Source organism: Trachypithecus francoisi, unplaced genomic scaffold (genome assembly GCF_009764315.1).
Source record: "Trachypithecus francoisi isolate TF-2019V2 unplaced genomic scaffold, Tfra_2.0 Contig01474, whole genome shotgun sequence".
Classification (NCBI taxonomy): domain Eukaryota; kingdom Metazoa; phylum Chordata; class Mammalia; order Primates; family Cercopithecidae; genus Trachypithecus; species Trachypithecus francoisi.
Genome location: NW_022681435.1, coordinates 11,899,885 through 11,925,628, shown reverse-complemented (window position 1 = coordinate 11,925,628; position 25,744 = coordinate 11,899,885). Strand labels below are relative to the sequence as shown.

The 25,744-nt window shown below is 35.4% G+C and overlaps 1 protein-coding gene across 1 annotated transcript in view; it reads right to left on the bottom strand.

The window, feature by feature from the left end:
- The window catches only part of CDH7 (cadherin 7), a 131,190-nt gene that overhangs the window by 30,099 nt on the left and 75,347 nt on the right, over positions 1-25,744 (bottom strand). The window contains exon 7 of the mRNA XM_033175269.1: positions 9,121-9,374. Within this exon, the coding sequence (XP_033031160.1) occupies positions 9,121-9,374 (254 nt within the window). The remainder of the gene's footprint in view (positions 1-9,120; positions 9,375-25,744) is intronic.

Genomic DNA, 25,744 nt, shown 5'->3' with positions numbered 1-25,744 from the left:
ACATGGAAAAACCTTAAGTTGTAGTATAAAGCATTAGCTAATGTATAAAGTTACTTGAGAAAAAAAAGTCCTTAGGTAAGAAAAATAAAGAAAATACAGATACTTTTTAGAATGAGAAGTGTAAAATATCTCTGCCTTAGTAATGTGGGAGGGCTGATTGAGTCAAGAGAAGAAAGGCCCTAAAAGAAGTCTGAAAGGACACACTATTTGATGTTGTGGATTGACTGGCCTAGGGACCTGAGAAATTTAGTTGCCTGAGTTAATTGGAGGCTGAACTAGAAGTGTGAGGATAGGTGATTTCCAAATCATGAACCACCACCAACTACAGTGCAACTTCTGATGCCATTAGTGGTATGTGGACTTAGAACAATCTCTCTAGCTTCTGCAAAATACAGCCTAAAATACTTGGCTACCTTTAGTGTATGTTGGAGTGAACAATTAGAGAGATCACTTTCACATTTTTGCAGCAACAGCAGTTAAGCTTCTGCCCTATCCACTTATTATGCTGACAGCTCTGTATCTCAATATCCAGTCTCAAACTAGTTCCTGAGATTTGTGTACACTGCTTTTTAGATGCCTGTACCATTACTAATACAATCTTGATATATCTATGAGCAAATTTATCAACCTTTTCCCCAAATTACCCTACCTTCTGAACTTTTCTCTTTGCAGGATGTAATATTTAAAATATAGTTTACCTTCTTTCCTTAATTCTCAAACAAATATGTAAGGTCATATAGTGGCAGAAACTTCCATTTGCATACCTAATAATTATATTTCTCTTACGTCCTGTTAAGAGAACTGTGCTTTTGTTAGAGTCAGCCATACGTCCAGCTGAAAAACTATATTTGCTAGCCTCCCTTGTAGATGTGGTGTCTTTTTATTTAAGTTTTGGGAAATGAAGTACAAAATACATTTTTAGCCTACAGTCTAATTGAAAAACTCCTTAAAGCATGAGTGATAGTTGTTAATTTATCTGGTATTTGATTTCTGCCCTTCCCCTTTCTCTCACCTGAGGCATAAACACAATGGAAGAGATCCAGAAGCCATATTGTAAATAAGCAGTGACAAGTGCTTAAAAAATGAAGCCAAGGCTCTTGATGGCATTATACTGCCAAGGTGTCAGTCCTTGAGAGCATAGCTCCAGACTTCTCATTAGTACGTCATTAGTGTTAAGCTTTGCTGCTACTAGCCAAGCACAATTTCTAACTAACGCAAGCATATGTTATTATTGAGGTTATTTCAATACTGGACTCTAAAATTTCACAGTTGGGGGTTGGATCCAAGATTTAGAATCATGACTATTTGAGCCAGTTTTCCAGCACACTATGTTGCATATACATTAATTGTAGTTTCAGCCACCTACAGCTCTATAATTCAGCTATTTGTTTTTTTCCCCCTCTGCTTTCCTATCTAAACTCATAACCAGTCAAACTGATGTATTAATTGGTGAACAAATGTATACCACACACATCTCCAATTCTGTGCCTTTTCTCATGTTGGTCATTCTGTATCCCTGTTTTTCCTCCTTTCCAATTATTTCAGTCCTGCTATTCCTTGAAGACAAACTAGTAGCATTAAAGCAGCATGCCTTTCCAATTACATCAGAAGTCATGCTTTTTAAAGAAAACTTGCAGGGTGTGTGATCCGTGGAGTTTACCAAATGTTCCTTGTGCTACACCACCAGGAACCATAGACTGAGGACAGTATTTCTGGCTATGACCCTGTCACTAACCTACTGTACTAATTGGGGCTTTTCATCTGTGCTTTTTCTGTTTCTTCATTTGTTCAATGAGAAAGGTCTACAAGATTAATTATCATTTTCAGATCTAACACTGAATTTTTTTAAATGAGTTTTCATGTAAGATCTCTTCTACAGCTACATAACAAGAGGGTTTCTGCAAAAGACCGTATCTCATACATCTGTGTGTCTTCAGTGTTTGAACATCTGTTACAAAATGAATTCCCTAATGAATACCGGTGATTATCCTGCAGCTATTTGATAAGCTAAAGAGATCAATTAAAATGTTCTTCTTTATATTCACAGGTAGCATTCTTATCACCAGCTATTAATTTGCATATCAGTGTTCACAAACAGAAAGTGGGGGTGAGTGAGCTAGATTAACACAAATATATCATCAGTACTCCCAAAGTGGCAAAAGATAATGTAATAAAAAAGCATCAGAAAGTTTAATCAATTGAAATAGATGAATAATTTGAATTGAAAATTTCATCTACTATAAAGTTTGTCAGTATGCGTGTGCGCATTTGCGTGTGTCTATGTGGATTGCTGTAAGGATCGTACAGGTTTGATATAGACCTCACTAAAATCCTGGAACCATATTTTCTAACTGTGTGGCCAGGGGTGTATTTACTTCTAAGAACATAGTAATAATAATGCTTGCCTCTTAGGAATTTAGTGATAAGTAAACTTCAAAATAAACTATTGAGGCCGGGCACTGTGGCTCACGCCTATAATCCCAGCATTTTGGGAGGCCGAGGTGGGTGGAATGCTTAAATTCAGGAGTTAGAAACCAGCCTAGGCAACATGGCAAAGCCCCAGCTCTACAAAAAATTAGTTGGCCGTGGTGGTATGTGCCTGTTGTCCTAGCTGCTGGGGAGGCTGAAATGGGAGGATCACCTGAGTCCAGCAGGCGGAAGTTGCAGTGAGCCATGACTGTGTCATTGCACTCCAGCCTGGGCAATAGAGTGAAGACTTGTTTCAAAAAAAAGAATAAAAATGAACTATTGATTTCTGAACTTAATGACAGCAGACACCTTGCTCACCCCTCTTCTGATTATGTCAACACAATTTTCCTTTAGGGTTTTAAACTTTTTCAAATCTCATATGCAATCTTCATGGCACTCAAGATGTGCAGAACATTTTGGAGAAGAGACGGCCACATATATCAATATATGCAAAAAAAAAAAAAACTCTGCAGCAAATGTGAATCTTAAACAGAGAGCTGCAAGAAAAGAGTTGCAGCTGATTCATCACAGTTGCTACATTCTGAAGAGCCTGCTACCCCTGCTACAAGTATTTACAGAGGAACCCTATTCCTCTCCTTTTCTGAAGATTGGTCATTCAACTTTTTCCTTTGAATCTTTGAGCTATGCCCAATTATTCCAATAAACTTCTTTCTTTTTTTAACTAACCGTGGCCAATTTCTGTTGATTATGGTTAAAGAATATTAAGAGGACAGTACATGATAAAAAGTAATATTCCCTAACTTTTTAATCCCATGAATAATTCTCTACCATTTGCACAAGAACATTGAATTTTTGTATTCCTTTATTAATGTGACTCTTCATTAAGTATTTTATTTAATAAATTATATATTATATTTTTAATATACGTGTGTGTGTGTGTGTGTGTAGCAGGGCATCACTGTGTCACTGAGGCTGGAGTGCAGTGGCATCATCTCAGTTCACTGCACCCTCCACCTCCTGATGTCAAGAGATTCTTCTGCCTCAGCCTCCCAAGTAGCTGGGATTACAGGCATGAACCACCACACCTGGGTAATTTTTATATTTTTTGTAAGGACAGGGCTTCACCACAGGGGCCAGGCTGGTCTCAAACTCCTGGCTTCAAATAATCCACCTGCTGTGGCCTCCCAAAATGCTGGAATTACAGATGTGAGCCACTGTGCCCAGCCCTCAGTAACTATTTTAGATATGAAAAATACTTTAAGAAACAAATCAGAACAAATGTAATTTTCAATGAATTTATTTTACCTGGAGTCTTCCAAAAAGGTAACTAAGAAAGTCTTTGCTGACAGTAGAGCTTTGTAGTTCTACAGCAATATAATAAAACAAGAAAAAATGGCCGGGGTGGTGGCTCATACCTGTAATCCCAGCATTTTGGGAGGCTGAGGCAGGTGGATCACCTGAGGTCAGGAGTTCAAGGCAAGCCTGGCCAACATGGTGGGACTCTGTCTCTATTAAAAATACAAAAATTAGCCAGGAATGGTGGCGGATGCCTGTAATGCCAACTACTTGGGAGGCAGGGGCAGAAGAATTGCTTGAACTTGGCAGGTGGAAGTTGCAGTGAACCAAGATTGCACCACTGCACTCCAGCTGGGCAAAAGAAAAGAGAAAGAAAAGAGAAGAAAGAAGAGAAGAGAAGAGAAGAGAAGAGAAAGATGGCTCAAATAAATTAGGCATTTCCTAGAAAATTTAACTCTACAAAAATTATCTCTGGATAGTAAGTACACTACTCTAACGAAAACACTTTATGTTTTCACCAGACATGAACATATACTCTCTTTTTTCATTTTTAGTGGTAGTTATGCTAAAATGAGCAGCATTTTGAAATAGAGTACAGCTTATAGTCTTCTCACAGATTTAATATCCGCTACTTTTTAAGTTAATCAGTTTTACTGCTGCTATTATTTTTCTGTATGTTATGTTATCGGCTTGCTAATTTTCTTGGAATAAAATAGATATTCACAAATAATTTAGATTTCATATGTGCACATAAATGCATTAATACAAGCTACTCAAAAAATACACATTGAATTATTCAAATACTCCAAATATGTTCACACTAGCCACAAAAAGTAATTTATGATATACTATTACCAGTTTTTATGTGAGGGTATACAATACCAGGAATGCTGAAAAAGTCCACAGGTAAATATTATCCAAGAATCCTTTAACATAAATATAAACATATTTCTATATTTAGATTATTAGAAATGCTTAAAATGATGCCTAGTACTTTTTCTTTTCCTGTATTCATATCTGATCTTATTTGTAATAATATCATGTTCCATTTCATTGGTCATTTTTAGCATAGGAATTTTGGGTTTGCTGTGATGCCTGCAGAAATGAATTTGCTTATTTCATAATTTAGTACTAGGCTTTTAAGATATAACCAAATAAAACATAAATGTATTTTGCATGATGTTTTCTTGGCTTGTCCAAATCTTGCCATCCCTTGAAGCCCTACTTACTCTACCACTCCTTCAAATGAAATCTCACAGCCTGAACTTGGAGTGCTGATTATTTATCTTACAATTTGCCATATTACAGTGCTGGCATATTTTCCCCGATATTGTTTAACTTTTATGAGATCTTATTACTTTATCCAGATTGTAAGTTTCTTGAGGTCAGAGGAAATGTTTCATTTATCTTTATTTTCTCATTAGCATTTCCCCAGTGCCTTGCATAACATAGGTTTTTAATGAATGCCTGTTCAGTCATTGATCAGCCTGCCAATGCTGACATGAAAAATGAGTCAAATCCTCTAGACTTTAGGCTGTTCTTACAGCTTTTACCATCTTGGATGAGAAACACAGAAGTGAAGTTTCTATCATTCAGAAACATGACCAGCATCAACAGACCACAATCTGTCCTTCCAAGTTCAAGAGATAAAGCCCAATATTGAGTACTTAGGGCCAAAATACATGATGTGATAAACAGCTACTTATCAAATAACAAGCCAGAAACATGCTTGCCCTCAATTACCCATTTTTCCTAAAAAAAAAAAAAAAAAAAAAAAAAAAAAAAATTCCTCTAAGTATTCTCAAGTATCAACTAACTTCCACCCTTGGCTTTGGCTGCAATTTTAGTTTACATATGGTTTTATTTCCACATACCACCCCCTGCCACAAAAGGACAGTACAGTGTACATGAAATGGTGGTTTACTGGACTTTCAGCTTAATCTTTCCATCTATGACAACTACACTTGCGAACATCAAAATGACCGGGTTCCAATAGTCATGTAGGTGCCCCAGTCTTTTTTTAAGGAAAAAGCAGATTCACAGAGAAGAGTTATGCATAACCTTTGGTTGGTACTTCAGTAAAGTAGGTAGACATTTTAAAATGCTGTGCAAAGCAGGGATCATGTAGGAAGACAATATCAACTTTGCCTTGCTGGGGGCAACTAAATATATATTTTCTAGAATTTTAACTTATTGCCTCATATATCAGAAAACATTACAAACATAAATGACATTTGCTAGATTTCAGTATTATACAACAATAATGTCAATAAATTCAAAACTAATCATCCCATTGGCTATACTGTTTTACAAGTCAAACCCTACTGGTCTAATTTTAAACAATTACAACAAAACAAATAATGCTTTTCCATTCCTCAAAGAACTACAATATTGCTAAAGGTGTAACGCACAAAGCTCACAATTGTTAAGACTCCTTGTGCCCCATCTCAATCTGGAGATTCACTTTTCCTAGTACCTCAGAAGACTGTGCTATTTATTCATCCACTGACATATGTTTTATTATGTTAAACATATATTATGAGACAGGATTTACATTTTGATAGTTATTGGAGTGCCTAATGCAAATACATGTTTATATTCATCAAAAAGCCCTACAATATGTTGTATCTTTTGGAATATATGTGAGTACAAGACAACCTGCAATATAGATTGCCAATATGGTTGCGTATAAAATGCTATGTCTCTTTTACTGACTTCGCTAACCTCAGAATTAAAATGGCATGAAAACACAATAACCTATAATAATAGCAATACATAATGATAATACATGGTAATATTTAAGTCATGATTCACAGTTTAAAAGCTTCATTTACTTTTTCTCTCTTAGTCAATCATCAGAAAATCCTGGGATAAAGCATCAGTTACTTTTCCTTTTTGCTGGCTAATACAAAACCATAGGAAGTAAGGTGACATCTCCTAGGTCATTCCACAAACAGCAGTGCTGGGAAGGGAACCAGTCTTCAAGAGAATGCATGTGAGTAATGCAGACTCAACAAATTATAAAATAAGGAGACTGGCCTCTTAAGGGATATTATATAAAAGGATAGAGGAAGAGAAGTATGAGAAAGACAAATGCAGGAAAAAAAAAAAAGGTGCAAATAATTGTGCTGACCTTATGAAAATCATGTAAAAACTTTCAAGTATGTAAGTATTAAACATGACTCAAGAAATTAATTCTACAAATGCAAAAGAAATATTCATATATTCAAAATAAAATGTTAATTCACTGGGGACAAAGTGTCTATTTCTCTATTTGTGAGGAAACAATGTAAGCTAACACTAACTTGAACTTTCAGGTCACTGTCATTACTTTTAAGGAAATGAAAGTGGAGTAAAAAACATGGTGCTGGGTAGATACTCTTTCACTGATAAAGACCACAGAGATTTTTACTTCCAAAATTCAGCCTTTGACCTCTGTGCTTCAGAGAACAGACCTGGAGCTCACTTCATCTCTCTCTAGTCACTACTTGCTCTTTCTCAAGTCACCTTCCACTTGGGCCCTCTATTCCTTCTTCTTCCTCAAATTATTATATAATAATATTGACATTTTTCCAACAAAAATACTATAAAAAGTGAAATATTTTCTTTCTTTTTTTTTTTTTTTTTGAGACAGAGTCTCGCTCTGTCGCCCGGGCTGGAGTGCAGTGGCCGGATCTCAGCTCACTGCAAGCTCCGCCTCCCGGGTTTTACACCATTCTCCTGCCTCAGCCTCCCGAGTAGCTGGGACTACAGGCGCCCACCACCTCACCTGGCTAGTTTTTTGTATTTTTTAGTAGAGACGGGGTTTCACCATGTTAGCCAGGATGGTCTCGATCTCCTGACCTCGCAATCCGCCCGTCTCAGCCTCCCAAAGTGCTGGGATTACAGGCTTGAGCCACCGCGCCTGGCCAAAAGTGAAATATTTTCTATGAAAGGCTTCAACAGAATGACAAGGGACTGGGTAATAGAAGAATTTGAACAGGATGAAAATATCAATGCAATCAGTGAAAATATTCTTAAATCCTTTCATTTTACTTATTCATTTATTTATTTTAGAGACAGGGGTCTCACTATGTTGTCCAGGCTGGAGTGCAATGGTTACTTACAAGTGCAATTGTAGCTTACTGCAATCTAGAACTCCTGGTCTCAAGTGATCCTCCTGTTTCAGCCTCCCAAATAGCTAGAACTACAGGCATTTGTCATCCCACCTGGCTCCATCATTCATTTTAGTAGTAAATTATGATATATATTACTGTCTTTCTTTCTCCATATCTCCAACTTTATGAAAGCATGTCTCTCTTTCCATTAAATTAAATGATTCAAGCAAAAACCAAATTGTCCTAAGCAGCTAATCTATGCCAGTAATTGTGCTGTGGTTGATTGTTCATGAGGGCAAGAGATTTAAGGTTTCACTAAGAGATGGAATGCTATAGCAAAACTCACACTCATGTTTGCCCAAATTAATATAACTTGGTATGTGGGGCTGAACTGCAGTCAGGAAATTTTCTTGACCATGAAGGCAGGGCAATTACAGTGAAGAGGGGAAGGCTTATTCTATCTGCTATATTTGTGATTCATAAATATTCTTGTGCACAGATTATATTCTCAGAAATGGTCTGTTATCACCACATTAAAAACAGTATAATCATCAATACATTCTGAAATTGCTGTCTAGATAAGGACATAATATGTATGATTTCATTTTTTAAATAACTGTTATTCTATACCAATCCTTTACAAGGTTCTATACATATGTGTGTGTATATGTATGTATATGTACACACACATATATACATACATATATGTATATATACTACTTTAAAATATGTGTGTGTGTGTATAAATGTATATAATCACTTTATTAGTTTAGAAAGAAACAACATTATGGGCTTTTTTAAACCAAGAAATATTAAGTAATTTTCATGACAATTTAGAACCAAAGTCCGGACTTATCTCAAAAGTTAGCTGAAAAGCACTTACCATTGTTAAATATTATTTAAATCTAAAAATCTGTGGATAGCTTATAATTGAACATATCTGTGTATATATATGTATATGTACACACACATATATACATACATATATGTATATATACTACTTTAAAATATGTGTGTGTGTGTATAAATGTATATAATCACTTTATTAGTTTAGAAAGAAACAACATTATGGGCTTTTTTAAACCAAGAAATATTAAGTAATTTTCATGATTTTGAGTTAGTAAAATGTATGTTTCTAATCCTGTTTTACTTCTGCTGTTATAACTCCTCTCTCTCTCTATATATATATAGTTTTTTATTTGTTATGAACAAAGAAGCATCATAGCATAAAACAAGAGTTGTGAAAAAAGATGCACTGTTTGTAAAACCATAGAAAAGGAGAGCAATGACTTTTTACCTCACAGGGCTATTGGAAGAATCTGGGTCATGAGCTGCTACAGTGCCAATGATATTCCCAACCTGGGTAGCTTCTGACACCTCCATAGGGTACAAGGGTGAAGAGAACACAGGCGGCTCATCCACATCTTCCACAATTATCTTCACGGTTGTTGTGTCGCTGAATGGACCCAAGCTTAGAAAGCGGGGGTCGGCATCTTTATTTGCAGCTTCTATCCGTAGTGTGTAACTTGTTTTGGCTTCAAAATCCAGTTCCTGTAAAGAAAGTCATTAGGAAAATTAAATTACCAGTTAAATAGTCAGCAAAGCAGAGCCTTTTCATTTATGAATGTCAATAAGCACAGGAAAGAATCTGTCATGTAAACGCACCATCAGCATTCAAAAATAATAAATAACAATGCCAATCAGAATTCTTGCTGCTTTCCTGGCTCACAAACAATGGTTAGTGCTTCTGAATCAACTTCATCCACTCTGCTGCTATACGCTTCATGAACAGACAGATATCAGTCTTTGGAATATTATTTGAAAGAAAAACTGGTCAAATTTATATTTTTCCAACAGGGACTTTCAATGTAATATTCTTCAACCATGTGATTTAACTGTACTACCCAGGGTGTACTTTAAAAATTAAGAAAAACATTACTTTCTATTGAATTTCTCATTTAAGGGTCAGTGATTTTGGGGACTACATTAGGATTCTGAGTTTTCAGGGCACTCAAAGTGTGGTTGCAGGGGCAAGTGTGCCATCCTGAGGTTGTTCAGTCTGCAAACATGGCCAGTTCTTTTCCATGAAGCACCCATCATGTCTGCCTTCACTATTCCTCCATCAAAATGTACTAGATTACTGGGGGAACCAGCCCCCAATATTTCAACGTAGGTTCTTTCTATTTTCCCTAAGTGTCAGCCAATCTGAGAAATAAAGAGAAAGAGTACAAAGAGAAATTTTACAGCTGGGCCTTCGGGGGTGTCATCACATATTGGTGGGACCATGATGACGACCTCGAGCCATAAGACCAGCAAGTTTTTATTAGGGATTTTAAAAGGGGAGGGGGTGTACGAACAGGCAGTAGGTCGCAAGGATCACATGCTTCAAAGGGCAATAAAGATCACAAAGCCAGGCAAAATTAGAATTGCTGATGAGGGTCTCTGTCCCACTGTGCACTCATTGTCTTGATAAACATCGTAACAGGAAACAGAGTTCCAGAGCAGACAAATCGGTCAGACTAGAATTTACCAGGCTGGAATTTCCCAATCCTAGTAAGCCTGAGGGTACTGCAGGAGACCAGTGTGTATTTTACTTCTTATCTCAACTGCGTAAGACAGACAATCCCAGAGCAGCCGTCGATAGACCTACCCCCAGGAATGCATTCCTCTCCCAGAGTCTCAATTATTAATATTCCTTGCTGGGAAAATAATTCAGTGATATTTCTCCTACTTACACATCTGTCTATAGGCTCTCTGCAAGAAGAAAAATATGGCTGTATTCTGCTCGACCCTGTAGGCAGTCAGACCTTATGGTTATCTTCCCTCATTGCCTGAAAATCGCTGTTGTTCTGTTCTTTTTCAGAGTGCACTGATTTCATATTGTTCAAACACACATATTTTACAATCAATTTGTACAATAGTGGTCCTGAGGTGATGTACATTCTCAGTTTATGAAGGTAACAGGATTATGAGATTAAAGTAAAGACAGGCATAAGAAATTATAAGAGTACTGACTGGGGAAGTGATAAATGTCCATGAAATCTTGACAACTTGTGTTCTTCTGCCTCAGCTCCAGTTTTGGGGTCTCTGTTCTGGGTCCCTGACTTCCCGCAACACTAGATCTCTATTTTAGGAGGTTAACAGTTATATCTCAGCATCTTTACACTGTATCTAATTTTCCAACAGGATTTACATGCTACAATTTTCCTAAAAATTAGTGACCAACTCAAACCGCATGAGAGCTGAAAAAGGTTGTAAGCACAATTAAACTAGTTGCACTAGCACAGTATCATCTTTGAAAAATAGAAATCATATACACAACATGTAGACGTTGTTTGTGACAATAACATGTTCCTTTTTCTTCAGTGGATATAGAAAGTAACAGCTTTTTATGACTTTCAATTTCAGTTTCACCACTGCAAAACTGTCCCCAAATTCTTTTTACATTTAATGATGTACAACAAAAAGAATTAAAAATAGTTAAAAAAAACTGTATAGGAATACTGCAAAATATAATACATATTTTACTTAGTTGTCAGTATATACAAATAAAACATTATGAAATGTGAGCTAATATGTAATACTGAGAATTGTAATTCTAATTCATTCACTATATGTTTGGGTGTACGTGTGTACATATATGCAGGCACACATTTATTCCAACTTAACCCCCAAAGGATGTGATAACCAAAATAAATAAAACAATATAGTTACATAAGTATAAAATAGGCATAAAATAGGATATATATACACATACTGTACAGTGTATCATATATCCCATACTGTGTACAGTGCATATTCACTTTGCTACATAAAATATAACATATATATACACACATTACACATTTTATATATAAATATATGTACACACATTACATATATATACACATATATGTGTGTATATATACACATAATATATATATATATATATGTATGTTTGCACACAAATATTAAAGAGATCCCATGGTTTATCTCCGAGTAAGAAAAATGAAAAAAAAATGTATAAATCAATACAGAAAATAGGCTTACAATATCTAGACGAGACTGTACTTACTAAAATGCTTATTTAACATCTGTCTTAGCCACTAGATTTGAAGCCCTGACCATTTTGTTCATCACTATTACTCCCAGTACTTAAAATGCTTTTGATACATAGGGGAGTGTCAATAAATTCTTGAGCCTCCTTTTCTTGAATTAACACAACAACAACAACAAAAATTAGAACACGGATATTCAGGTACAAGTGGCTGAAAATTAAACTATACATCTGACCCAAAGAATCCTGCTGGTCAAAGTGAGAGACAAGGGAAGAAATATAGTCAGGTATATTGTTTTTCTTGAGCACAAAAACACTTTATAGAATTGCTCCAGAACGAAAAAGTTTTAATTCTTATCTAAGGTTTTACATAAAAATGTTGGGGCACATGGAAAATACTGCCATTGTATTAACATTGTATTAACAGACTCAGTAATATTTTTATGAGGCTAACTTTTTTAGTTTTTTATTATCTAAGAGTTGGTTTTATCCAATGGTGGTCAAACAAAGGTGAGAATCAGAACCTACCAGAGACCCTTCCAAATTATGTGTGGCCCCTTCCAAGGGATTTTGATTCAGCAGGTGCAGGATGAGGCACAGGCCGATATATTTTTAGAAGACTCATCAGGTGATTCTGATGCAAATCTTCTCTTAAGAAACCTGACCTATTCATTAAAATTTTCTTGGGCCTATATATAAATTCCAACCTTTATTTTGAGGACACTTCTCAAAAGCATTCTCAGTTACCTAAAAGCATCTACTGAGAAATCAAAACATACTTGCAAATAGTTTGGATAATAATCTCAATTTGTCCTTATATTCTTTATAAAAATTACTAACTATAAGAGAAAACTTATTTTCAAATATGATGTGTCTGTATGTAAAAGAATATGCTTAGAAATCCCATTTGTCAGCTCCTGTCAAATCAATGCAAAACCACAACTTTATTTATTCAGGTTTTCACATTAGCAAAAGGCATACCAAGTACTTCTGTATTCAAGTAAAAGTTTGTCTCCCTTATGAAAGAATAATTTAAAATTTACTGCAGAAATGAATGCAATTTTTTATAGCAACTTATTTTTTTTAATGTGTCTAAAAGGCAGTAACATGAGGTATAGACATCTGGATGCTAAAAAGTCATGAAGAAACACAGTATTATGCATGATGATTGGTTGCCTAAAAGCTATTATGAAAATAAAGCAATAAAAGAATTCATGTGAAAGTCTATGAATCAAGATTACAGACAAAAGGAATTGCTTCACAAAATTATTTTCAGAGCATATCAGAATATGCCAGGATCTAGTTTTCAAAGAGGGGAGCAGTGTGATGAATAAGACTGTTAAGCATTTGAATAAAAAATAAACTTTTACAGTAAAATTTACTTTTTATTTGATTTCTCATTGTTGATTTTTAGATAAGTAATATAGTCCATAATGATTAGAATTATTAAGATTATACTTGAAAAATAATAACAATTGAGAAAAGATACCAAAGAAGGAAATAGAAAAAAATAAAAGTAATTTCTAAATAAATTATCTCGATGTTTGAAAGTACATTGTATTAGTTCGTTTACTCGCTGCTGATAAAGACATACCCGAGATTGGGCAATTTACAAAAGAAAGAGGTTTAATGGACTCACAGTTCCACGTGGCTGGGGAGGTCTCACAACCATGACAGAAGGTGAAGGGCACATCTCACGTGGTGGCAGACAAGAGAAGAAGAGCTTGTGCAGTGAAACTCCCCCTTATAAAACCATCAGATCTCATGAGACATATTCACTACCACAAGAGCAGTACGGGGGAAAACCGCCTCCATGATTCAATTGTCTACCACTGGTTCCTTCTCACAACACATGAAAATCATGGGAGCTACAATTCAAGATGAGATTTGGGTGGGGACACAGCCAAACATACCATACGTATAAGTGGATACTTACATAATTGGAAATTTAACCAGGATTAAAAAAAAAAAAAAAGGCCGGGTACGGTGGCTCAAGCCTGTAATCCCAGCACTTTGGGAGGCCGAGACAGGCGGATCACGAGGTCAGGAGATCGAGACCATCCTGGATAACATGACGAAACCCCGTCTCTACTAAAAAATACAAAAAACTAGCCAGGCGAGGTGGCGGGCGCCTGTAGTCCCAGCTACTTGGGAGGCTGAGGCAGGAGAATGGCGTGAACCCGGGAGGCGGAGCTTGCAGTGAGCTGAGATCTGGCCACTGCACTCCAGCCTGGGGGACAGAGTGAGATCCCGTGTCAAAAAAAAAAAAAAAAAAAAAAAAAAAAAAAAGGCTCCTTCTCTCTTTTAGTGTCTCTAGCCTTCCCAGAATGACTCTGTGGCTTCACCACTTCAAGTCTGGAATCAAATAGGGGACGTACAGACCAGTAGATACTTTTTGAGTGACATCTGTGTTAGAGACACTAAAAGGGAGAATTTTTTTGTTGTATTAGTTTCCAAAGTACAAAAGTAGTCTTTAAATTTATAATTAAATTTATAATTTCAATTTATAATTAAATTAGGATTAAATAAAAAGAATTCTGTGTAAGGCAAGGATCTGCAAACTTGTGAAGTGTAAGTATTAGTGACTATTAGCCTTTGCAGGGCATACATTGTCTGCCATATGAAAATGAATAAATATGATTGTTTGCAAATAGTAATTTTTTGATAGTTAACTCAGATTTTAAATTCTATATGGCTTTCATGTATCATGACACAGTTTTCTTGTTTTGAGATGTTCTAGTCATTTAAAAATATAAAACCATCTTTATATCCTGGGCTGGGCTAAAACACGCAGGCAGTTGTTTGCCAGTCTCTCATCTAAGGAGCCTAACATGGTAAGGCTAACATTTCAAGTGATCAGCATCCAGTACACTTTCTCTCTTCTAGTATATATCACCTGCTTCTCCTTCTTTCTCAGATGATTAAAAAATTCTATTTATTTCTCACATAACTTAGTCATTCCTCTCAGAGAAATCTTCTAGAGACTATCACCTTCTTAATAAGCATTTCCATAATCCCCTTACCTATGTAATAAAACTTTTTTTATATTAAGAGCTAACTACAAAGAGTTGTACACGCACACATCTTTAACATGCATTAAAAAAATGTAAGATTAGTGTTTCTTTTGCATTTTATATTTGTGTCTGCCCCCCAAATACCACCAAAATTCATACGTTCAAATCCCAAGGTGATGCTATTAGGAGGTGGGACCTGTGGGATTTAATTAGGTTTTGAGTGTGGATCCCTCATGAATGGTATTAGTGCCCTTATAAATGGGACCTCAGAGAGCTCCCTCACCCTTTCTGCTATGAGAGGACACAGGATATGACTGTGTATGAACCAGAAAAAGGGGCCTCATCAGACACCAAATCTTGACTTTGGACTTCTCAGCCTCCGTAACTGTGAGAAATAAATATTTGCTGTTTAAACACCCAGCGTATATTTCTGTTATAGTAGCCCAAATAGACTAAGACAATATTATTAATACATGTGAAAAGTAAATAGCAAAGAGCTCTAGTGAAAGTCCAAAAAGCCCATGTTTAAAGAGCACAGATACTACATGAACTCACGGTCATGTATATCCGTCACACTGTATAATGTTATCATGCATAAGCCCTTGCTGACTTCATCAACTTCATGAGGTTTTTGTAAATTACTGAGAAACAAATAGCACCTAGAACAGTGACTGACACAAAATAATCACTGTATAAATATGTGCTGTATTACTATTATGCTGTTATTAGAATCATTATTTCCTGCTAGATTAAAAGCAAATGGAAAGTAAAGAGCGTGTGTTTCTCATCTTTGTTCCGCTCTGGCACCTAGGTTATTTGTCTTTGGCAAATTCTATTGTTGGATTAAAAAATCTGACTATCACAAATAGTGGAGTCTCAAAGTTTCCCTTGCCATTTGTAGCCTTTTCAATGATAAAACAAGTTAATTACTGAATTCATTTAATAAAATCATTGCACTTTATTTTTCTTCCTTAATATAGCTTTGCTTCTGGTTTATAGCCAAATATAGACTCGTTAAGTTCGATGATCTTCTTATGGATCTTGCGCCTTTAGCCAATGATGTTAATATTTCAGGAATTGATCCAAGTTAAATCCTTCTAAAATTCTCCATTTTCTGTTCTCTTTAATGGTAGCATGACACTATCAGGGCTGGATAGTGTATGTGCATATGTATGTGTCTATATACTTAATGTCTTATGTTTAATGTTGATTTTGGTCAAAAGTTCTATGATGGATTGCCATCATTAAGAGTATTTCTTTCTCTGGAGATTCTAGCTGTTTTTTCAGATGAAAGTATATTTTGTGGCTTTCAATATCCATAGCTTTTCCCTACTTCTTGAACAAATAAATATGAATATTTTTTCCTAAGTAAATGGGCTTAAATGAGACCATACTTATGGAAAAATAACTCTCATTTATAACTTTTTCCCTTACAATAATTTTATGTTAGGTTGGGCACAGTGGCTCACACCTGTAATTCCAGTGCTTTGGGAGGCCATGGTGGGCAGATCATGAGGTCAGGAGTTCGAGATCAGCCTGGTCAACATGGTGAAATACTGACTCTACTAAAAATACAAAAGTTAGCTGGGCACAGTGGCACGTGCCTGTAATCCCAGCTATTCGGGAGGCTGAGGCAGGAGAATGGCTTGAACCTGGCAGGTACAGGTTGCAGTGAGCTGAGAGCACGCCACTGCACTCCAGCCCTGGCGACAGAGGAAGATGGCATCTCAAAAAAAAAAAAAAAAAAAAAAAAAGAAGAAGAAAAATTCTCTAAATAAATATACTACCCAGAACCTTAAACCTGATCTACAACCTTGGATGAGGTATAAGAGCAGGAATAATTCTGTACATTTAAATATAATGATTCCCCAAGAATTTTTCAAAGTAAAATACATCCTCTTTATTATGAACAACTGCATTCTGTGGTTTTCTATTTTCTTATATCCCTGGGTTATGACCAAGAAGGCCTTACATTTCTTCTAGCTTGAGTAAATTTAGTCAGGTTTCTAATTTTCTCTTTAGAAAATCTGTCATTGTAAATCTTTTTCTCTGCCCTTTTAATATGTAAATCTTTTAAAAATCCTCTTGACACTTTTATTACCAAGGAATGCCTTCCTCAAGGACCCCAAAGCCATCTCTATGAAATTTTATCATTAAGGAAGATAGAACCAATACATCCCAGTTTCTGTAAAAGGATAAGAGCCTAACTTCAGCAGAAGCCTTGTTCCAAATTGCAAAACTATCCCCTGTCATGACGATACAAGAACATTTACTTTCCTATTGGTTAAAGCCAGTTATCAAACACAATTGGCCTATGATCCCCAGCCTCCATCCTAGCTCATAAAAGCTCTGCAGCCCTTTGCTTTAGCCAAGTTGAGTTTGGACTGAGTCTGGTTTCTCTCTCCTATTGCAACAGCCTTGAAGGAAGTCTTCATTACCTGTTTAACTGTCCTGCGCAATTTTTGCTTTCACAGAAAGTGATTTTGGCAAGTAGATGAGGGCTCTATTTTGAAATTTTTGTGACTCATGAATTTTAGCAAGAACTTATATTTTCTAGAGAAGAAGGTGAGAGAAAGATAATATATAAACAATAAATACTATGTTCTATCTAGGTGCACACTGTTGCTGCATTCATAGAAGTCTATGGGTTATGGGGGAGAAGAGCTCTGGAGGTCTTGCCAGCTCTGTGTATTCTCTGCAGCGGGACTGACATTTTCTTATCTTTCTAACTGTACTAGACTTGAGATTCCTATAACAGGATCCTAACTTTATTAATCTTACAAATCTACAATAGATATGATTGTTTTTGAATAAAATAGAGATTTACTGATTTATGAAGAAAAAAATATCTAAGGCCAAACAAATTACCTGAAAAACAGTAAAATAAGTTTAAGCAAATTCAGAATAAGCAAAAGAGATTACTGGTTGTCTGCATGTCTATTTTATACTTTTATGATAGTCATTATCATTACTATTTTAATTATACTTGAACACAGATATTAGGACAGTACATGAACAAACACTTGCAGTTTGCAAATATATTATTACCAGTAGATAGAAAGTGCCTGTGCTCCAAAGGTAGGTTGAAACAAATACAATAAATAATTGCAGAAATGATTGGAGCCTAAAACCATAAATTACACAAAGACATGATCAGGAATACAATAATGATATAAATATCAGGAGATATTATTTTCATCATCTAGTAACACAAGTTAACATTGAAGAATGTTATCATCAAAGTAACCACAGCCATCATGTATTATTTTAAACTGAGCACAGAATTTCTGGCTCTGCCTATCCAGATTCTTATTCATACTTAGTTAACGAGCGTCTTCCTTTCTCTCTTCTGTTCTCCTGTCTGGATCGGCTTTCGCCCCCACAGAAATGTTCCATTTTGATTTCTGCATTAATTAATTTCATACTGCTACAGTAACAAATTACCAACGTCTTAGTGGCTTAAAAACAAATTTATTGCTTTATAGTTTGGGAGGTCAGAAGTCTAAAATTAAGGTGTTGGCAGAGCTTCATTCTTTCTGGAGGCTTCAGGGGAGAATTGTTCCAGTGTCCAAAATCTGCAGTATTCTTGGCTCATAGCCCCCTCCTCCATCTTCAAAGTACATCACTCCAAGCTTGGGTTCCGTTACTGTATCTCTTTTTTATAACACTGACTCATCCTTCTTTCCTCTTTAAGGAGCCTTGACTGCACCCAATTATGTGATCCAGGATAATGTTCCCATTAAGCTCCATAACTTAATCACGTTTCCAAAATTCACTTTACCACATAAGGTAAAACATTCACATATTCCGTGAATATCTTTTTGAGGAGGAGGCATTATTGTGTCTACCACAGCCTCCTACTGTGAACTTAGGTAGTCTGTTTTGATTTTATAAGAATAAAGCAGAAAACAAGCCTTGGAAAGGACGGTTTTTCTGCCCAGCATCTAAAACCTGGTTTACCTTACAGCTCAGGCCAATTCCCTTACTATGCTGAGGTCAACATTTTCCAGCATGCACTATAGCTACACCCAATGACTTCTAGAGGGTTTCATACATTGTCTGGGAAGCAGAATCCACATTATGACCTGAAGACAACTCAGCATATGCTCTCCTGGAACTCTTCATCAAACAGCGGCAAATCTTAACTGATCTTGATCAATAAAATGACTTTGTGAGATAGGCTAACAGAGGAGAATTGATGATGAGGGAAGTGGGCAGACCTGAGATTCAGTATTTTCTTTGCCATTTCATGAAGTGTAACCTGAAGGTTAGTTAGTCTCTCTAGAGCAGCGCTGGAACTCAACATATTTTTTCGACTTTCCCTGTGTCCACAATACTTTATTGCTTCTTTCTTCTCACGGATGTTTTTTTCCTTCACTACCTGAATCTAGATTGTCCTGTGTCTTGCTTGGGTCGATATAATGTGGCAGAAATTATGATGTGCCAATTTTGTCTAACAGCCTCAAAAGACCATACAACCTCTGTTCTTACCATTCTTGAAACAAGCTCAGGTCACCCAAGGGATGACAGGAGGCAGAGGTCCAGGCCCCTTGTTTTCTGGGCAGACAGACAGCCACCTTCATGGAGGCAGAACCACCATGCTGACCAATAGCTGATGCATGTGTGAACCCACTTAAGACCAGCATAAAAACATCCTACTGAGCCCAGGACAAATTAATGACCCACAAAATCATGAGCTAAGGAAATTAAAGCACCAGCTTTGGGGATGATTTATTAAGCAATAAGGTAGTTGATACAACCACAGATAGAAAGAGGATGAGAGTGGGTGACCAGTTTTTGTCAGGTGATGGCAGCATATCCTGATAAAATGAACCAAAATAAACTTGAAATGGCCAAATTAAACAGTGGGGGAGAAGTTAGATCTTGACACGTGAATTTCTTTGAACTCAGCAAGAGCTCCAGTTCCTTGACTATTCGAATCTTTGCCTTCTCTGTTATGTCCCATCATTACTATGTATCATAGATATCAGGATCCGTCAATTCTCTCTTCTATTGGTAATATATGCATTTTCTTCTATTCTTCTAAATATAAAACTTTGTTTATTAGCCTCTTTAATAAGTTATTTTTAACTCCTCTTAAAATATCTTAATTCTGAAAGAATAAAACAGTTTGCCTTCTCTGAGTCTTTCTTTGCCATAATAACTTAAATTTTTCAGTTTCACCAAGAAATGTCTAAAGCCTTCTTTTCATCATTTAATGTATGCCCTCCATGGATGTTATCAATGGTCTCTTTAATTTTGATTACCATGCATGTGCATATAACTCCTAGACCTAAGAATGTACTATAGACCTTTTCCTTGAATGACAGACCTATATTCACGACTTCTTAAACATATTTACCTTGCTATTACAGTGCATCAAACATCACTTGCTCCAAGCCATCCTATACATCTCCATCCCATTCTCAAAGAACAACACAAGTATTCAGCTATTTACACAAACTAGAAACACTGGCTTTGTCTTTAAATTTCCTTTTAACCTTCCTCATACAATTATTAAATTCTCTCCTATCTACTTCTTAGATATCTCTTTCTTGGAATCCTACCCATTGAGATTGACCTAGGAATCAACACACCATGGGAGGGCTGGGGGGAAAGGAAGGACAATTTTACATGATCTGTGACTTGTACTCAGCAAAATGAACTCCATAATGGACTCACTGGAAAACGTCTTTGATATACACATATTCTGAGAATACTGCTATAATAACTATCAAAATTAAAAAAAAAACAAACAAAAGCTGAAATACTCTTAAGTGAACAAAATCAACCAAAGTTGAAATAATCCTAAGTGAAAAAAGGCAGTGCCTTTTGATCAGGTCAAATGTGTCAACATGTAAATTAGCATAATTTTCTTCAAAGAATGTTGATTTCTTATTTTCTTATTTTTATAAAACTCTATGTTCATCTCTACTCTTGACTGCTCAAGCACAGGTAAATTGATACCTTAATTAGCAGATAATAAGCCTATATACACAAACACACACACATAATGATTAAAACAGTATATACTTATATACATAGTAACAATGATTGAATTAAGTGGAAAATATAATCTGAAGTCCAGAAGCTCACCAAATTTTCTCAGCCTTTAAAACTAAAATAATCCAAAATTTATGCCTTATAATGGTCAAATGAGAGCAATGTCTTTGCTCAATTTTAAGAAATATGCATCCTGAGCAGCAGGATTAATTGAATAAAATGTTTGAAAGAAAATAAAAATAAAAGGAAGAAAAATACATTGGAATTAACCTTGGTTTGATTTTCTTTCACCACATACCAGCAACATTTATGAAATACTAAATGAAATACATATTTGATTGTGGAAATTAGCCCTCAATATTGCAAGTAATAGGCAAAAGAAACATTTCAATACAAGATAGTAAACTCCAGATAGTCCACATCTGTGCAGCTTGAGTTGAAGGTTGGAAGGACACTGTGCTATCTAACTTAGCGCAGTGGATGGCAGGCAGACGGCATTATGAACGCCTACACATCTTGCTCTATTATTTTGACTTCATTCAGCCTTTCATAGGGTATAGATATGAGAATATTTTGAATCTAGCACAGCAAAATTAGCCTTTAAAAGCCTAAATGTCTTAATAGCGTGACAATGTGGACCACCAAAGAAATCACATGTCAGATACTGGATGCATAGCTGTCTTTCATAGGAAATTAATTTTGAAAATGCTCATTTTTTACTCTATAGTAACTCCATAGTAACGTGTTTTATACAAAAAATCCATATTTAATCACAACTGAGGACTTATATTGAAAACTGAGGTCCATTGGAGGAGAGACTCCCATATATTAAAGAAAAAAAATTAAAAAATACTAAAGTACCTAATTTTAAGTTATGATAGCAAATGTAAAAAGAAATAATTCTAGGTAAAACAAAAACTATTGTATTCACTGAAATGTGATAATCTCTACGTTTACACTATGTAAATTTTCAAGTCCTATTTAACTGGTTATAAAGGGTATCACAGAAGCATTCATAAATGGTCAAGAAATAGTATTTGCATTGCTTTAACTGTTTAAGATGAAAATTTCATCATCATTTTTACCTTTAAACTATATAATTAGGTTTATTCTTACAGGAATGATTAAATCATAAAAAACTATCATTATTTACAGCAACCTTTAGCCTTCCAAATTCTGCACATTTTGTTATATTAATAAATATTTTCTGTATAAGATATTGAAACAATAATAGACTAACCACCAGCATTTTTTCATGTGTCTCTATTCTTTTTCAAATATTTATTTTAAAAATGATTGCTTTTGTGTTTTTCTCTTCCTGCTTCTAAAATTATTCTATGCCAAGTACAGCACATTCAAATGCTGCAAAATACAATGACAATTTTCACAAACTGGAATAAATCTCATTGTACATATAACAGTACATTATTTATGAAAAGGGTATGGACCAAAGCTTTATTATAGTATAGAATAGAGAGAAAATAGATTCAGATGATTATCAAGCATGGTCTGCAGGTAGAAAGTAATCTAATTCCAATAGAAGTTACTCTATCCAGATGGACACTGAAACTTGATTGTCCAAATGTGAAGTAATATTGAGACATTCGGAACCACCAGAACAAGCGCATTTATGACTTATAACAAAAATCTTGTCAACATCTGAGCAACGTCTGGTTGTAAATGTTTTCTTATGTGGAGAAGGGACTGGGAGACCAACCAAAAAACTGTTCGATTTGGTGGACTGCTATCTCAGTAAAATTTTAAAAATATTCTGCGGTGATAAAAGGAGGCCAAATTTATCTTTTTTTTTTTTTTTTTTTCAGAATTTCTGGGTTTTAGTCTTCCAACTTGGATTCAAAAATCCATTCTAAATTTCACATACAATGCCACTACTTTCTGGGACAGAAAGAATACTGAACTTAGGGGACTCATACATTGTTTTGCAGATCTCTCCTGCTGTGAAAGGTCCCTGGAAAAGTTTTATCTAGAGAATAATGTAGGCTCCATGTTTATTTAAATCTTGGTAAGTAGAATTGAAAATCAAAATCCTGTCTTGTTAGGGCCACAAACAGTAAACTTTTAGTTCAGACTGAGGAATCTTAAGAACAAGACTTCCTTGATTCTGGGAAAACAACTCCAAATAAACTCTAGTTACAAAATGGTAAGCAAATCTTTTCTTATGAAATTGAGTATAGAGATACTGTTGGCCTTATGATGGAAAGACACCTGGATTTGGGGGTAAAGGCTGCCTTTGTTGGGCCAGCAGATCACATTCTTTTAAGATGGAAGGTTTTAGGGATGTGAATGAGAGTGATGGATATTCCTTACATAGGTCCTCACAGCTTGCTCTTCCATGGTTAGATTAAGCCCAGAAACTCACACAAATTTTCTCATGAAGTATATACAGTGAAAGTATTCATTTTTAACTTGTTTTGAAGCTCTCATTATTGAAAGTTCTCGTTAATTTAACAAAGTTGTGATAAATTATTTTAGAATTTCTAAGTATATAATATCATTCTATAATAATTATTTCACTGCTTCCTTTCAATTGCTGATATTATTCTGTCTTTTTCCCTTAGTATTAGGTAGATTCTTTTAAGACTAGTTGGAATAATAAAAATATATAGTTTTGAGTTTAAACAGCAATTTTTAAAAAAGATGTATTTAAAAATGAAGAAGTTAGAAGCAGGCTATGAACTAGGTGTGGGGGACATAAAAATAACTTAAGAGGTGAAGCAATGATCACTAAGCTTAGGATTGTGTCAAAGGGAAAATAAACAGCCAAGAGCTATCATGACAGGAAGAGGCAAGGAAAGAAACTTAAAATAACTTCAAGGTTAAGAGAGAATAAGAAAAGAGAGAAGAAGGAAAGAAGGAAAGAAAGAAAGAAAATGAGAGAGAAAGAAAAAAAGAAAGAAAAGACAAGAAAGAAAGAAAGAAGAGTGAGAAAGAAAGAAAGAGAGAGAGAAAGAAAGAAAGGAAGGAAGGAAGGAAGGAAGGAAGGAAGGAAGGGTATTTATAACCAGAAAGTAATAACGTTTTAAATAAATATTGATATTCATTATAATACAGTCATTTGAAAAGAAGTGAAAGGCTTGAAATGAATTAAAGTTATCACAGACACTTCCATGAATACGTGTTTAAGAGAAATAAGCAAATATTTTAATTTTTTACTCATATTTTATTGAGCTGCACCTAAAATACCTTACAATATGTATCATGTGTAATGCATTCTATTTGCAAAGCACTGCACATATATGTTCCTATTTACCAACAGCAGTTTTGTGAAGGAGTATTAAGAGCCCTCTCATTTATATTACCTCATCTGTTGCCCACATTCCCTTCCTCATTATTCTCCAGTGAAATTGCCCCAGTTCTTCTTTCTGTATTTAGCAGGTTATCTCATAAGTGAGGTCTCTGCACAGGTGGTTACCTCTGTGCCGCTTTCCCTTGTCTACCTGAGAAAAACAGTGTTATGCATCCACTATTCAAATTCTTCCCCAGGGCATGTTCAAATCCTTGAAAGCCCTGGTAGAACTGACCAGTTGGCTGACAGATGGGGCCTGAGTTCTCTTGGACACTTCTAAAAAGCCTTGGATATTTATTCAATCCTTGTGACCACAGCTAAGTCTATGAAAAAGATCACAATATTTATGGAACTGGGACATCTATATTCCATGATTAGACCAGTTCCCATGACTGAAGGGACACACACACACACACACACACACACACACACTCCCTTCCTAGAAAAAAAAATACATCTTGCTGGTCCAGGCACTATGCTTCTTCTGTTTACTGTTTAAAGAAATAACAGGAGCGATTTTTTAGACTCAAAAGATGAGTATGGTAAGGGGCATGAAAGCAGAGCACAGGGGAGTCACCAGGCAGGGGGAGGTTTGAAGAACTGGAAAAAACTTTACGTTGCTTTCCAGGAATTACAAGTAGTTTAGTGACTGCTCTAGATTGTTGAGTGAAACTGAGGAATAGTGATATGTACCTGGCAACTATGAGTCTGAAGCGCCACAATTTTTTTTTTTAATTTTACCTATTTCAAACAGCAAAGTTTCAAATATCTCGTTTTAATACCCATGTATCCTATTCTGATGAGTTAATGATCATAAAAATTTTACAGACCATACTGCTTAGGTTCATGCCTTCTGTTGCTATATACTTTAACTTTTAGAATCTAATGGTTCTGCCTCAGAATGGCAAATGTAAGATAAAACTTAAAAATCAGATCTATTTTCCTCACTAGAAAACTGAAAGCAGGTTTAAGAGATCCCAATTCTAAGCATCTAATAGTTCTTTGCAGTTCATAGAAAGCATATGAACAATGTCTGAGGATAACAGGACAAACCCTGGATTATTCTGGAACCAATTACAGGGTAAGAAGCATAGAAGCTACACATAAACTTTGAATTATATATTTCAATACATTAATAAAATAATTGCTGAGAATAAGAAAATTATGAATTAATGGTAAATTTTCATCTAAAAACTAGATGAATATACAATTGACCCCTGAAAAACATACGGGTTGGAAGAACCACCCCCGACACAGCCAAAAATCTGTGTATAACTTTGGATCGCTCAAAACTTAACTACTAATATCCTACTGTTGGCCAGAAACCTTACTGATAACACAATTAGCCTATTAACACGTACATAGACTAACATCTTCATATATTTTAGGCATTCAATACATAACTATTTTTCTTAAAATTTTCAAGATGTCTAGGCTACATAAGTCATCCGTGAGTATTTTCAAATTGTCACAAATTTCCAAAAAGATTGTAATATAGTTATTGAAAAAATATCCATATATAAGTGGACTCACTCAGTTAAAGTCCATGTTTTTTAAGGAT